This window comes from Ambystoma mexicanum, chromosome 2q, assembly GCF_040938575.1.
Source record: "Ambystoma mexicanum isolate Mex_15411 chromosome 2q, UKY_AmexF1_1, whole genome shotgun sequence".
NCBI lineage: Eukaryota > Metazoa > Chordata > Amphibia > Caudata > Ambystomatidae > Ambystoma > Ambystoma mexicanum.
The window spans coordinates 339,070,312-339,083,033 of record NC_090924.1 but is presented as its reverse complement, the minus strand read 5'-3'; the positions used below and the strand labels follow the sequence as shown (position 1 = coordinate 339,083,033).

The following is a 12,722-nucleotide window of genomic DNA, read 5'->3' as shown; positions in this document are numbered from 1 at the left end:
GAAGAACCTGAATACCTTCTCAATGCCTAACTCAATTGCCAGAATCTATAAGCAGTCATACATAAATGCGGTGTTGGACCCATTCTGTCCGAATTTAATTTAATTCAGTTGTATACAACAGCAGCCAAAGGGGTAAATGGGCACTTCTGGTCTAAGATTTCCCTGCAAAGGGGGACGAGAGAAGACTGTTCATTCTTGCCTTTTATATTTCATTTAGAAATAGTTATTTACCCAAACATTTAGGCAGGACAACATGCTTGGCTGCCCCACTCCTGCAGGCCACCACAAGTTTGCCTTTTTACAGATTACTTGATTTTCCTGAGGAGAGATTCCAAAAATAGTTTATCAGCGACGGCGCCAGAATTAAAGTATGCATTGAAGTCTTTTGATACAAAATCAACCCAACAAATCCAAGGCTCTGAACCTCAAAGAATCCAGTGATACAATAACTCAAAGAAGACCTTCTCATTCATGTGGGAGCTACGGTGTAGCAGGTATTTGGGGGGGTCTTTGTTACTTCCAGAAATCACCAGCTATATAAGCATGAGATCCCGAATGTGCAAGTTCCCCTCTGCCAAGAGCTATTTAGGTGGTCCCATCTTGAATTGTCCCTGATGGGTAGAATTTAGCGCTTGAAAATTAATTATACTTCATCACTTCTACGTTTTACAGGCACGTCTGATGAAAATCGCTGAGCCAATCCTCCGTTGGATGTAAAACAAAATGCACAAATGTGTGAGGAAAAAGAAGCCTTGCCAAATTTTGTGCAACATCCTGCACTGTCCAAGACAAGGGGGAGGCATGTCAGATCTGGACATGAATTAGTATGCTTTTGCTGTCGAATTAAAAATTATGTTTGAGATGACGCATGGCACCCACAGGTAAATTATAACTTCACTTTGTCAAAGAAACATTACTCAAAATATGCACTTGCCACAAGCCGTTGATGAGTGGTAATTCACTCTTGGCTTGTAGGAAATGGTATACTGTGTGCATGCAGGGAACTGGCATTCAGGCCAATGGGCGAGTGACTTGTATGCCTTGTTTGTAGATTGCAAACTGACAATTTTCAGCTGTTTACCAGCCATGAGACATGACCTGTTCTGGGTTGCAGCAAGATCACAATCCAATCTGCCAGGTATTCTTCCCTTCACAGTGATTTTCAGCTGTATTACAGGAAAGCTTATCTCCCGATAACAAACTACCACATATATTTCCCCACCAAGGCGCCAGTATTTAGTCATTCTCTTTTCTCTCCTAGGCAAGGTTTGCGAGCATTCGAACACTGGCACGCAGGGGCTTATCTATAAGAGGGCAATTATTTTGATGAGGTACACTGTTTGGCTTTGCAGCATGGCATTGTGGGTGTGGCATTACAAGAGCTGACATTCACATATGGTCAGAAGTGCACTTGGATGACAGGGTGAAATTAAGAATGATGGTTTGAGATCTCTAGCTCGGTTGATGCATTTTTGCTAGAAGGTTACTCTTCCCATTTGGTCTTTTGGGTCTCTAAACCACTTAATCTAAACTATTGCAGGGATAAATGGTTGTATATGTCCAAATGGAAATATGAAAATTGTGTCGCGTCACAATCTCGGAGGTTACATTGTCCCAGATTTGGAAGAGAGCGGCCAACATGTCTCATTGTTTCCAACTGCTAAGGTGTCATTGTTACCTGTTTTTATACTGGTACATGACCACATCCCTACTTCACAAGATCTATCTGGTTGCGACTCCCCCAGAATTGGTAAAACGTTTGCTCCCCCGGTTCTGTGTTTCATGCGTGGTGGTCATACAACTCGCGACAAAGCTTCTGGAAGGAGATCTTATTTCTGATTGAGAGAGTGCCAAGGATTTGGCTACCACTGGGCCCTCTTGCAGTACTTGTAGAGGCTTTGGATGAGGTTAATACTTTACATTGCCATTGCGATTTCACACAAGCAAACCTAACTAGAAAAATGCTGTTAGGAGGCAGGGTAACTTCCGCAAAGTGGGGGAAAACAAACTGCTGCCATCCAATGAGCATAGTATGACATAAACTTTGATATTAATTGGCCACTTATTCAATATGGAATAGTTTTAACAAATGTGTAAATGTATGCTCTCCGTTTATTGACTGTATTCACGCTAATGAAGATTGTTTTCACAGGCCAGAATCTCGCAGGGCCTTATAAGCAGTATAAGGTCAACAGTATTTGAGAGTACCAAGGACTGTTGTGGCTGACTGGGCAAAATGCTCTTTTTCATCCTCACCATTTTAACAGTAAATTAAAACCAAAATAATTTTGCTGGCATGACGATAGCTCCCAATCTTGGACAATCCCCCGCCCCCACTATAATTACGTCTTCTGAATTATCCTTCCCCCCATCCTTAGTGCACCTCTCCACTCCCTGCTAGAACTATGCCCCATAACAATTCCGCTTTTCATAGTATTGAAAAATTCCTCAACAACATTGGCTTACAAAAATGGTGTTATGTTATGTTATGTTATTTTGCACTTATATAGCGCCTTATATACCATTGGTATGGTCTGAAGGCGCTGGTAGGTTGAACGCCCTTGGGAACCGAAGTCCTGGTCAGTAGAGGGAGTAGAGAGAGTCCAAAGGTGCGTGTGCGCACCAGGTATGTGTGCAGCTGGTGCGGAATTCCTGTGGCAGCTGCTTCCTAGCGGTAGGTGTGGTGGCTGATAGATCAGGAGTATGTGTTCGATCTGGCTGGAATTATCCAGACCGAAGTGGCAGTGTTAGGCCTGAGGAGAACGCTTGGCTGGGGGTGTGAGACCAGCAATGTTTACTTAGAGTGATGGGGAGTGAGCGGCAGATGTTGATATGAGAACAGTTATACCGAATGGTGTCATAGTATCTCTGTGTTCTAGTTGAATGGTGGTGTAAGGAGAGAGTAAGCGTGGGGTGTGATAAGAGGTATGCATCCACACTCATCCTCTCTCCACACTCAGCGCCTCTCCACACTCAGCGCCTCTCCACACTCAGCGCCTCTCCACACTCAGAACCTCTCCACACTCAGCCGCTCTGCTTGTTCTTCCCCTCTGCACTCTCTTCCGCTCTGCAGGCTCCTCCGTTCTCCACTCTCTTACTCTCTTCCGTTCTCTTCACGGATCATTTCCCCACACCCCTCTGCTCTCCATACTCAGCTGCTCTCCACATTCAACCATTCTCTATACTCGTCCGCCCTCCCCACTCATTCGCTCTCCGTACTCGTCGGTTCTCTACACTCATCCGCCCTTCATACTCATCGGCTCTCCATATTCATCCGCCAACCGCATTAATCCTCTACACTCGTCCACACTCATCAGCTCTCCACACTCATCAGCTCTCCACACTCATCAGCTCTCCACACTCATCTGTTTTCCACACTCATCTGTTTTCCACACTCATCTGTTCTTCGCACTCATCCGTTCTTCGTACACATCCGTTCTCCACCTTCATCTGCCCTCTACACTCATCCGTTCTCCACACTCATAGGCCCTCTACACTCATCCGTTCTCCTCACTCATCTGCCCTCTACACTCATCGGTCCTCCACACTCATCAGCCAACCGCCTTAATCCTCTACATTCGTCCACATTTGTCCGCTATACAGCCTCTTCCGCTCTCCGTGTTCTCGAAAGGCGACCATACTTTAAGAAACGTATGGTAACAAACATTTGATAGGACATAAACCTTCTCTATGGCTCCCCAAATTTTCATCCGCCATAAAGCAACAATTGGCACCTCTGCAGATTTCCAACCCTGGGCCAAATCAGTCTAGCCGTGGTCAGCAAGTGTGTGAGCAAAACCGCTTGGGCACCACTATCGGGTCCATAGGCAGCTGTAACTCAGTTATTTCTTAAATGTATCATAGAATCTCCTTCCAAAACAGTTGTGCCTTTGGGCAAAACCACCACATGTGACTTAAGTCCCACTCCCCACCACAATTTCTCCAGCATAGAGTCAAGGAATGGTTGGTTATTTTATGGATGTGCTGTGGGTAAGATAACCATCTGAAACATATCTTGAAGGCGGATTCCTTGAACGTGGTGCATTTCGGTTCCTTGTGTGCCCTCCATATTTGGTTCTATTTGTCCTTGGAGATTGTTATCCCCAGTTCTCTTTCCCACCTTTCCATATAGAGCATCATATGCCCAGGGGCCTCATTGTCCAGTAAATGGTAAATCCTCAATACTGCTTTCTTTTCAACCTCTTCCTTCATTGCGATCTTTATTCCTAGCAGTGATCTAATCCCCACTGTTTTCACCTCCCTATGTGTGATCCAATGCCTAAATTGGATGTATAAAAACATTTCCCTTTCACCCACTTGAAACTTTTCCTTACAATCTTCAAAGGTTCCTTATATAAATTTGCAGCAAAATTGTGTTTTGACCTCTCCAGCCCTGCCAGAAACTATCGATCAACCCTGGACCAAACTCTATCTAGTCATCCAAAAAGGTCCCAATCCCGGTTCAGTGCTTTCATTTTCAGTGCCTGATTCCAGTACCCCAACAAGTATTTAGTAGTCTCTAATAATGGGCCCTGTGCTTCTGGTACATAACCCCTCTGCGATTCTAGCAGACCAGGATAGTTCCTGTAAATCTCATTGCTTCAAATCCTCTACCAATCTCTTCTAGAGAGGGAGAATATTTGCCCTATATAGCTCCTTATATTCTGCCACAAGCATTACTCCTAAACAATCCACCTCTTCTTTGTCCCAAATTAGAGAATGGATATTCCCGGCTCCATTCCCTAAAGCTTTCTGGCTCTTCAGAAATATTAAGTGCTTTTGATTTGGTGTAATTGAAAACACATCGTGAGACCTCCCCATAATTCTGCAAAATGTCCATAACCCTCAGTAACGACTGACCCGTATTCAGTAATAACAACAAAACATCATCTGCATGAAGTGCAATTGTATGGTGTCTCCCTTTACTTAGCACCCGTTCATCCCTTTCATCCCTCCGTATCACACAATTAGGGGGCTTCATGGCCAATAGGAAAATTAATGGGGAAAAAGGGCAGCCCTGCCGACTACCCCTCTTTATGCTAATCGGTGCAGAAAACAAACCATCAACATTACGTTTCATGGTCGGTATTTGGAAGTTAGCCTAGACCAAACGTATAAACGTTAGTTCAAAAGTAAAAGCTTCCAACATATACGTCAAATGCCCCCAATCCATATCCATGTTGTCAAATGTCTGTCTAGCATCTAATGCTGCCACCGAAATCTTCTGATCCGGTCACCTACCCCATTCAATTAAATTAACTGCTTACCTACTATTATCATGCATATTACACCCTAATATAAACTCTGATTGATCTGGATGAATCATTTTAGGTAAAACCACCACTAGTCGCATAGCCAAGATTTTGGCATATATATTGGTGTCCCCATTGAGAAGGTATATTGGGTGAAAGCTGGAGCATTCAGCCGGATCTTTGAGTAACAGTGACGTAGAGGAAAAACCCATATCCTGTGAAACGTCTCGCTTACCCTGGATTGCATTAAACAGCTTGGTCAAGGGCAACAACAACCATGGTCTAAATGCCCTGTACTAACCATTCCCAAATCCTTCAGGTCATGGAGTTTTGTTATGTGGCAAAGTGTCTACTGCTCCACCTACTTCTGCTGAGGTTATCAGAGTTTACAATAATTCCCTCTCTTCTATTGATACCAGTGGTAACCCTTCCTTCTGCAAAAATTCTAATTGGCCAGTTGAGCATCTCTTTCTTCACCAACTGTCTATAAAATGATTGCATGAAAACCAATTGACCCCCCTCTGCTCTCCTCTTCGTACCCGCCACATCTTTTAACTCTAACATATAATTTCTCTCCTTCTGTTTACGGTGTTAGCCTTATTTCCTTTTGTATAATAGGATTGTTTCATTTGTAATAATCATGCCGAACCGTCTGCTAAGCGTGCCTCTAATTGCATTCGACAGCAGCGACTTCATCAAAACTTTATTCTTGTGTCCCAGTTCTGCTTCAGCCACTGCCTGCTCCAATGCCATGCACATTGATTCTTGTGCCCTCATAAAGGCAGCCGTCTTCCCCGTAAATTCCCCCCTAATAACTAACTTCCCAGCATCCCAAATCATTCTCCAGTCCAAATCCCCAACATCATTTTCCAGAAAATAATTTCAAATCACCTCCTCTATATGTGCTCTGATCAATATATCCCATAGAACCAGTTAATTAAGTCACCACGGGTTCCTTTCCCTAGTCAGGGGCCTGTCAACCTGTATTTGTAACAGAACCAGAGACTGATTCGACAGGTATCGGAGGCCTATGCTCATCGCCATTACCATTGGTACCAACGTCGCCAAAACCATAATCATGTCAATCCTGGAGAAGCCCATATACAAAGCTGAAAAATAATCCCGCTCCCCCTGCCTGAAATAACGCAATGTTTTTATTAAATCCAATTCCCTAAGAGGTCTTGTCAATTCCTGCCGGTACTTGTTATCATTTGCTGTGTGTGGGAGCGTCTTGTCCATTGCAGGGTCCATTACGCAATTGAAGTCGCCTCCAATTAAAGTCGGACCCTCAGAAAGTCCCCTCAGCTTTCCCAGCAGCACCATAATATAGTAATCTTGAAGCTCATTAGGCGCATAGGATGCAACAAATATAAACATCTGCCCTTCTACAAGCCCTTGAAGCAACAGGAACCAACCCTAAGGGTCCCAGTAAATGAATTGTTTAGAGAAGCCCAACTCCTTGACTACTAAGATTGCTAACCCTGTCTTTTTACATGCACTAGTTGCAAAGTATTGTTTGGGGAATGATTTACATCTCATTCTTATTTCAGCACCGGACGTCTCCTACCAATGCCTACATTTCCATTAATCTTCTCAAAATTGAGCACCTCGTGGAAGGGGAATTAAGACCCTTTACATTTAGGATCACCAACACTAATTCAGCCATCACCCTTGGCTGGTCTCTGTTCCCTCAAATATTGCTTCGTCAAAAACTTTGCGAGCCAACACACCCATTCTCCATCCCAATAATTTTGCCATAAACCATCACTGACTACATAGTACAATGTACCCCCCCTAACCACTGCAATAACCAAAACACAACTTCAAGTCCATTCAAAGACTCTCCCCCCACATGACCAAGCAGAAGCCCCCGGAGTCATGTGATCACTTTCCTGAGCTCCATTACCCTGTCTCCCACCCAACCCTCAGTGTTAACCTCATACCCCTATCCTTTCCCAATGTAGTGATCGAAACCTGCTGGATCTTCACTAAGGCTGTACATCCCAAACCTAGACAAGACATAAAACCCAAAATAATGTCTGCCAAAACATTTAGAACCATTGCCCTCCCCCCTCACTTAGTCATACCTGCTATGTTACTTCCCAACCCATGCTCAATCCCTTCAGGTAATATTCAGGAGACGCTCTCCATTTCCCCTTTCTCCAGGGTATGGGCGAGTATTCTCCCATCCCTCGTTCCCTGGCAGTCTCTTCACTCGTTTCTCTTTCTCCTTCCGGGGATGACTCAGATGGTGGGTTACAGTCATCCTTTCCCATTAGATCTGCAACCTTCCCTCGATATTCAAATTTGAGCCTGCATGGGAAGGTTCACCTTTATGATACATCCTTTTCTCTAAGCCGGGTTGTAACCATCCGCAGACTTTCTTTTTGTAACGCCACTTGGGCCAGATCTTGGAATACTAATATAGAGGCATCTCGGAAACAGATTGTTTAATGTTTCTGTGACTCAGATATGATCCTTTCTTTTAGCTGAAATAGGTGAACCTTGGTAAGGACTTCTGGGAGCAAGATCTTACTGTGCTGATAGCACCTATATACCTTATGTGTTCTGTCCAGCACTATTGCTTATTCTTCAGAGATTTCAGTACCCTCTCAGTAAGGTCCGCCTGTTCATGGCCCTGTGCACAAAGGGTCGTTTCCACTTCCTCCAGCCTCTTTTAAGCTGGCAGCACATGTTTGTCTAATTCCGCAATTGATTGTGTTTGCACCACTGTCTTTAATTGCTTTCTTAATTTCAGAAAGCATAACTTGTAAGTCGGATTTCATTGTGGGTGCATCCTCCAATTGCGACTATGGGCTCTGCGGCGAGTGGATCTCGACAGCCGCTTGTACTTGGTTCCGCTTAGAGCCGTCTTGTCCCTGCATTAAAGTTTTAATATCAGCAGAGAAAGGACATTTCTGTTTAGCGGGCGCCTCTGTCATACTTGAGTGGTGCCTTTGGGTGTTCTCACCCTGTCTTTAGGGTCCTGTAAACTCTCTCCATGCTGCCGTAATGTCAAGCTGCTTTAAAATTGAATGGCTTATCAACTATTGTCCAATTCACTTGCTTACAATGCCCCTTTGTTCTGGATGGGGTAAGATTCTACACTTCACGATCACGTCTGTAATGGCTGTGTCTGTCCTACTGAACCTAAAAGAGCGCAGACCAGATGTGCCAGAAGCCCAAAGGCTAGACCGCCACACGACCCGCTAGGAAGGACCCGGGAGGACAATTTCACCAGCCACTCTCACCTCTGCACAGCCAGTGGAGCTGCCTTCCTTTTGGCCAACATTCACTTATTGTGTATCTGCAAGCTCTGTGTATCCCCTCCGGATACCTAGTGCAGGCTCAATAATCGCTGTACCTCCAACACTGTTTTACACAGTCCTTCTCCACCTTTTTGCTGCCCAGGCCCGTCCCATCACTTTGACAGGCCTTTGGTGCCCTTCCTCGGCACTCAACCTCCTCCGCTGCACCCAGGCACTGAGCCCGCAGACTCCACCCCTCCATATTCTCAAAATTCTGGGCCACTCTGAAATTGAGTCAGCCCGAGTCTGCTCCCCCTCTCCAGTCTCGGCCCGTTAATAGGTGCTTCAGGCAACGCATGCAGCTTGTTTGCATTTCCCGCTATCTGCCAGAGAAAAGGTACTTATCCGCTCCGCCTTCCTCACTCGGCACAGATTCTCTGCTGCTACCATATAGCCGCTGATATCCTCTGCCCATCTCCACTCTACAAGAGCCGCTCTGCAGCCTAAATCAACTGGCCCTCTCAATCGCGTGTGGGGCCCCTCACGGGCGCTTCCATTCACGCCCTAGTCCCAGCTCATTCTCGGCAGGATCGTGCCTGCCATTTAAACAGACTCGCCTACCACGCGCCCGGGCCCTTCTATTCGATAGCACTGCAGTCCTTGATCCTTTCCAAACCGAGATATGGAGCATCGCCAAGACATGTTCTTTTCTCAATCTCTTGCTTGGGGTTCCCTCTTGCGCCCACAGCTGATGGGAAAGAGAGCGGTTTACATACATTTTGAGGGGCACAGGAGATGCTGAAGGGCACAAGCGCATGGAGGTCAGCGATGAAGCAACTTCAGGTTTCCTCGCTTTGCCCCGCCCTGTCGGCCGTACCACCTATAAGGAAAACAATATAAATGTAAGACAAAATACTATGTCCTCTGCTCAGGCCCTCTCTATACTTGCTATAAGCTGATGTCTCAGGATTTCTTCCAGAGTCTGTCTCACAATTACAAGGTTCGTCACAGTTCATCAAAGAAAGGTTCCTCAGTCTTTCTCTGTTTCCTCAAGGAAAATTGTAAGCCTTTAAAAAAAAATAATAATAAAGTACCAGTTGGGTCGCTCGTTTTTTGTTTTAATCGTTTACAACAGGAGTCTCCCAGTTCCCCTTGTTTCTCCTCTTAGCTTGGTTGAATGAACTCTCCAGGTTCCCTTTCACATATTGCGTGGAATGTTCCACTTATCTTGACAGGACTGTCTAGACCTCTCTAAACCTCTGACTTTCTTAGCTTTTGGGGCTGTTTCTTGGGCCTCTGCCAAAGTCTTCTCCTTTTGACTTGCTTGACTGAACCCTCCAGGTTCTCTTTCACATATAGCTTGCAACATTCCACCTGTCCCGACAAGGTTCTCTAGAACCCTCTGGTCCTTTAACTTTCTTAGCCCTGGGGCTGTCTCTTGAGCCTCTGCCAATGTCCAATACTCAGGTTTCTATGGCTCCCGTAACCCTCCAGGGTATTCTGTCTCTGTGCGTCCGACTGACCCGTACGTGGTTTTACTTCACTGGCTTATTTTTCTCCTTCTAGGTTTTGTTCGGCTCGCCTCTTTCCTCCCTGGGGAACCCTGGTACCTTGTCTGTCTTCAGGTGTGCTCCAGTGGGGTAATATCTCTGGGAGGATGTTGCCAATCCTTAGTCTCTTTCAAGTTAGCATTTGGTTTCCGCCCGCTTCAGTGCTTTCTTAGATTCTCGCACTGGGAACGGAGGATTCATTCCTACGTCACTCTCTGGTATTGGTGCTTCTTCCCCGCCCCAGGCCCACCACAGCTGCTTTGTGGACACGCAGCTAGGTAGTACTGGGTTCCTCCCATTATCGCCTCAGCAATATAGTAATTCTCGATGCCAGCCTCCCGGCGTCTCTCCTACACGTCTTGGTGTCTCCTAGGCAACGCTAGCTCCACAGTGTAGCGTGGCTAAGCCCCTCCAGGACTTTGTATCGTCAGAGAATCACCTCTGCGTAGGACTTCCTTCTCTCAATTCATGATTGGTCATTCCTTTATTCTTGCTGCTGTACTTCCAGGGGGTGTGTTGCTTCGAACCAGCTGTTGTGTTTCAGGAAAGTTCAGCATTACTTTGTGCCAAAGTTACAGAAGCAATGTCAGTATCTTCTGAGTTCCTATCGACTGATATAAAATCAGTATCTTCTTCACCAATGTAAGCAGACAAGATATGATATTTCTCATATGGTGTTCCTGATAGGAATAGGTCCTTGTCCCCTCGAGGGGAATCACTTCCAGTGAGGTTCCACTTTCCCAAACCCCTAGGGAGAGTTTTGCTGAGCGGGCTCACATCCCTAGCATCAAAGGGGGTGGCCCCCCCTCTGGGGAGTAGAGACGAATACCCTGGATTCGCCACACACCTGGCCCAAAACTGGAACTACAGAGTTTCAGTTAAAGAAAATGTTGATTCCTTATTCATTATTCTAATAGTTCAAAACATGCATTGGTGGGTTCAGGAAGAAAATAAGTTATGGGGGGCTCCTGTCCAGCATCCTCTTGATCGGCTTACTGTCACACCGAATCTTCAGGCTGAAACTTGAGGCCCTATAAACACATGGGGCCTCATTATGGGTCCGGTGGTAACCCTGCCAGACCCGTAATAATTAACCAGCGCCTGACTTCCCGATGCCACCGGCTCATCACGAGTCCAGCGGCCTGGGAAGTCAGGCGCCTGCAAATTGTTAGTCCATTCCTATGGACACGGGAGCATCGGCACTGTTAGCAACAGTGCTGGGGCTCCTGTGAAGAGACTTCCTACCGTGGCCACTGAGCCTGGCATGGTCAGACTAGTCGGGTATAGCAGCCACAGCAGGCAGACACAGAGTTTGCCGATCTGGAAACAAGGGTGCTGGTGAGCTCACTGGCACCCTTGTTTCTGGACCGGCAAACTCCTAATGAGGCCCGTGGTGTTTGGGATCTTCAAGACTAACACCAACACATGAGCTTTTTGTATTTGAAAATTGATTTTCTTTTGGGACTGAAGTTTATCTTACCTCAGTTGAAAACCAAGGTATTCCAAGTGGTCACAGACAATGAGACTGTAATGTTCTAGCTGATTAATGAGGTACAAAACAAAGGCACTCTCCTTCTTTGAGATAGCTTTTTTCTCCAGACCCACAGTCTCGTAATAATTTCAGTCATTTCCAACGATACTAAGGATGTGGACTCTACATTTGGGCAGGGTGTGGTGGTGGTAGTGGTGGAGGGGAAGAGGTGATGAAACTAGCAAACTCACCATCCAAAAACCATTAAAGAGTGTTGTGTTATGTCCCTTCCTCTTCCTCTTGGATCTCTGGGCATTGGAGCTCATTGTATCTTACCAACGGAAATACGGGCTATCCAGTTCATTATTGACACTCCAGGTAGCACAGAAAAATCGAACAACTCCCAAAAGTCAGGACTGAAACCATTTTTAGAAGTATCATAAGAAACAGCACATATGACTAGCAAAGACATCATTTTCATTACTTTTCTTAAACTGTCAAGTGTTTCCGATCTGCTCTGAATCATTCGATGACAGTGTAGACATGCCAACGAATCCCAGCTCAGAGAGGTGAGTATTTCTGTGGGCTCCTAATCATACCTACATACAAAATACTCACCCACAATGAATTGCAATGTGAGAGTCTATTTAAATCGTTAGGGAGCCTTTGACAATTGAGAGACTCATACTTCAATTATGTACAAGCAACTGACCCATCTTAAAATGCTGAGAAAGAATTCACGCACACTAAAACATCCAAACCATTTAAATTGTCGATGGGCAATGGAATATTTTGACACCTCCAGGAGTATTCTGATACAGTCATATTAGTTTCTTCACATTCAGAACCAGCACATGAGCCAGTCCAGTGAGTTTCTATTGGTCTGGTCAAAATTACATTTACCCTAATGAAGATTATTATATAAATGAGTGATAGGACAGGACAACAATCTGCACCAAAATGCAGTGTGTTGACATGTTTTTGGTTCTTGTATGTTATTTATTGTAACAGCACATACATGCGCTATTTCAGAGGCACAAAGGAACAAATCTGCACCTTTATGTAAAGGAGATTAAGCATTCCCCCAAACAGTTATTGCAGTTAAATAACTCCACCTTGTGAACAAGTATTGTACTAGTGTTAAAACGTTTCCATTGTAAGTATACAATTTAATTTTTCTGTTTTGTATATTTGCGCATTT

The 12,722-nt window shown here is 45.1% G+C and overlaps 1 protein-coding gene across 2 annotated transcripts in view; it reads left to right on the top strand.

Annotated features, from left to right (window-relative positions):
* Window positions 1-12,722, top strand: part of LOC138569399 (hexosaminidase D-like) — a 644,991-nt gene that overhangs the window by 245,039 nt on the left and 387,230 nt on the right. The window contains exon 1 of one of the 2 annotated variants that reach the window (XM_069647344.1): window positions 731-881. The exons of the other annotated variant lie outside the window; for it this stretch is intronic. Within the exon in view, the coding sequence (XP_069503445.1) occupies window positions 853-881 (29 nt within the window). The 5' untranslated portion in view covers window positions 731-852. Of the gene's footprint in view, window positions 1-730; window positions 882-12,722 lie in introns of those variants that run through there. 2 annotated transcript variants of the gene reach the window in all.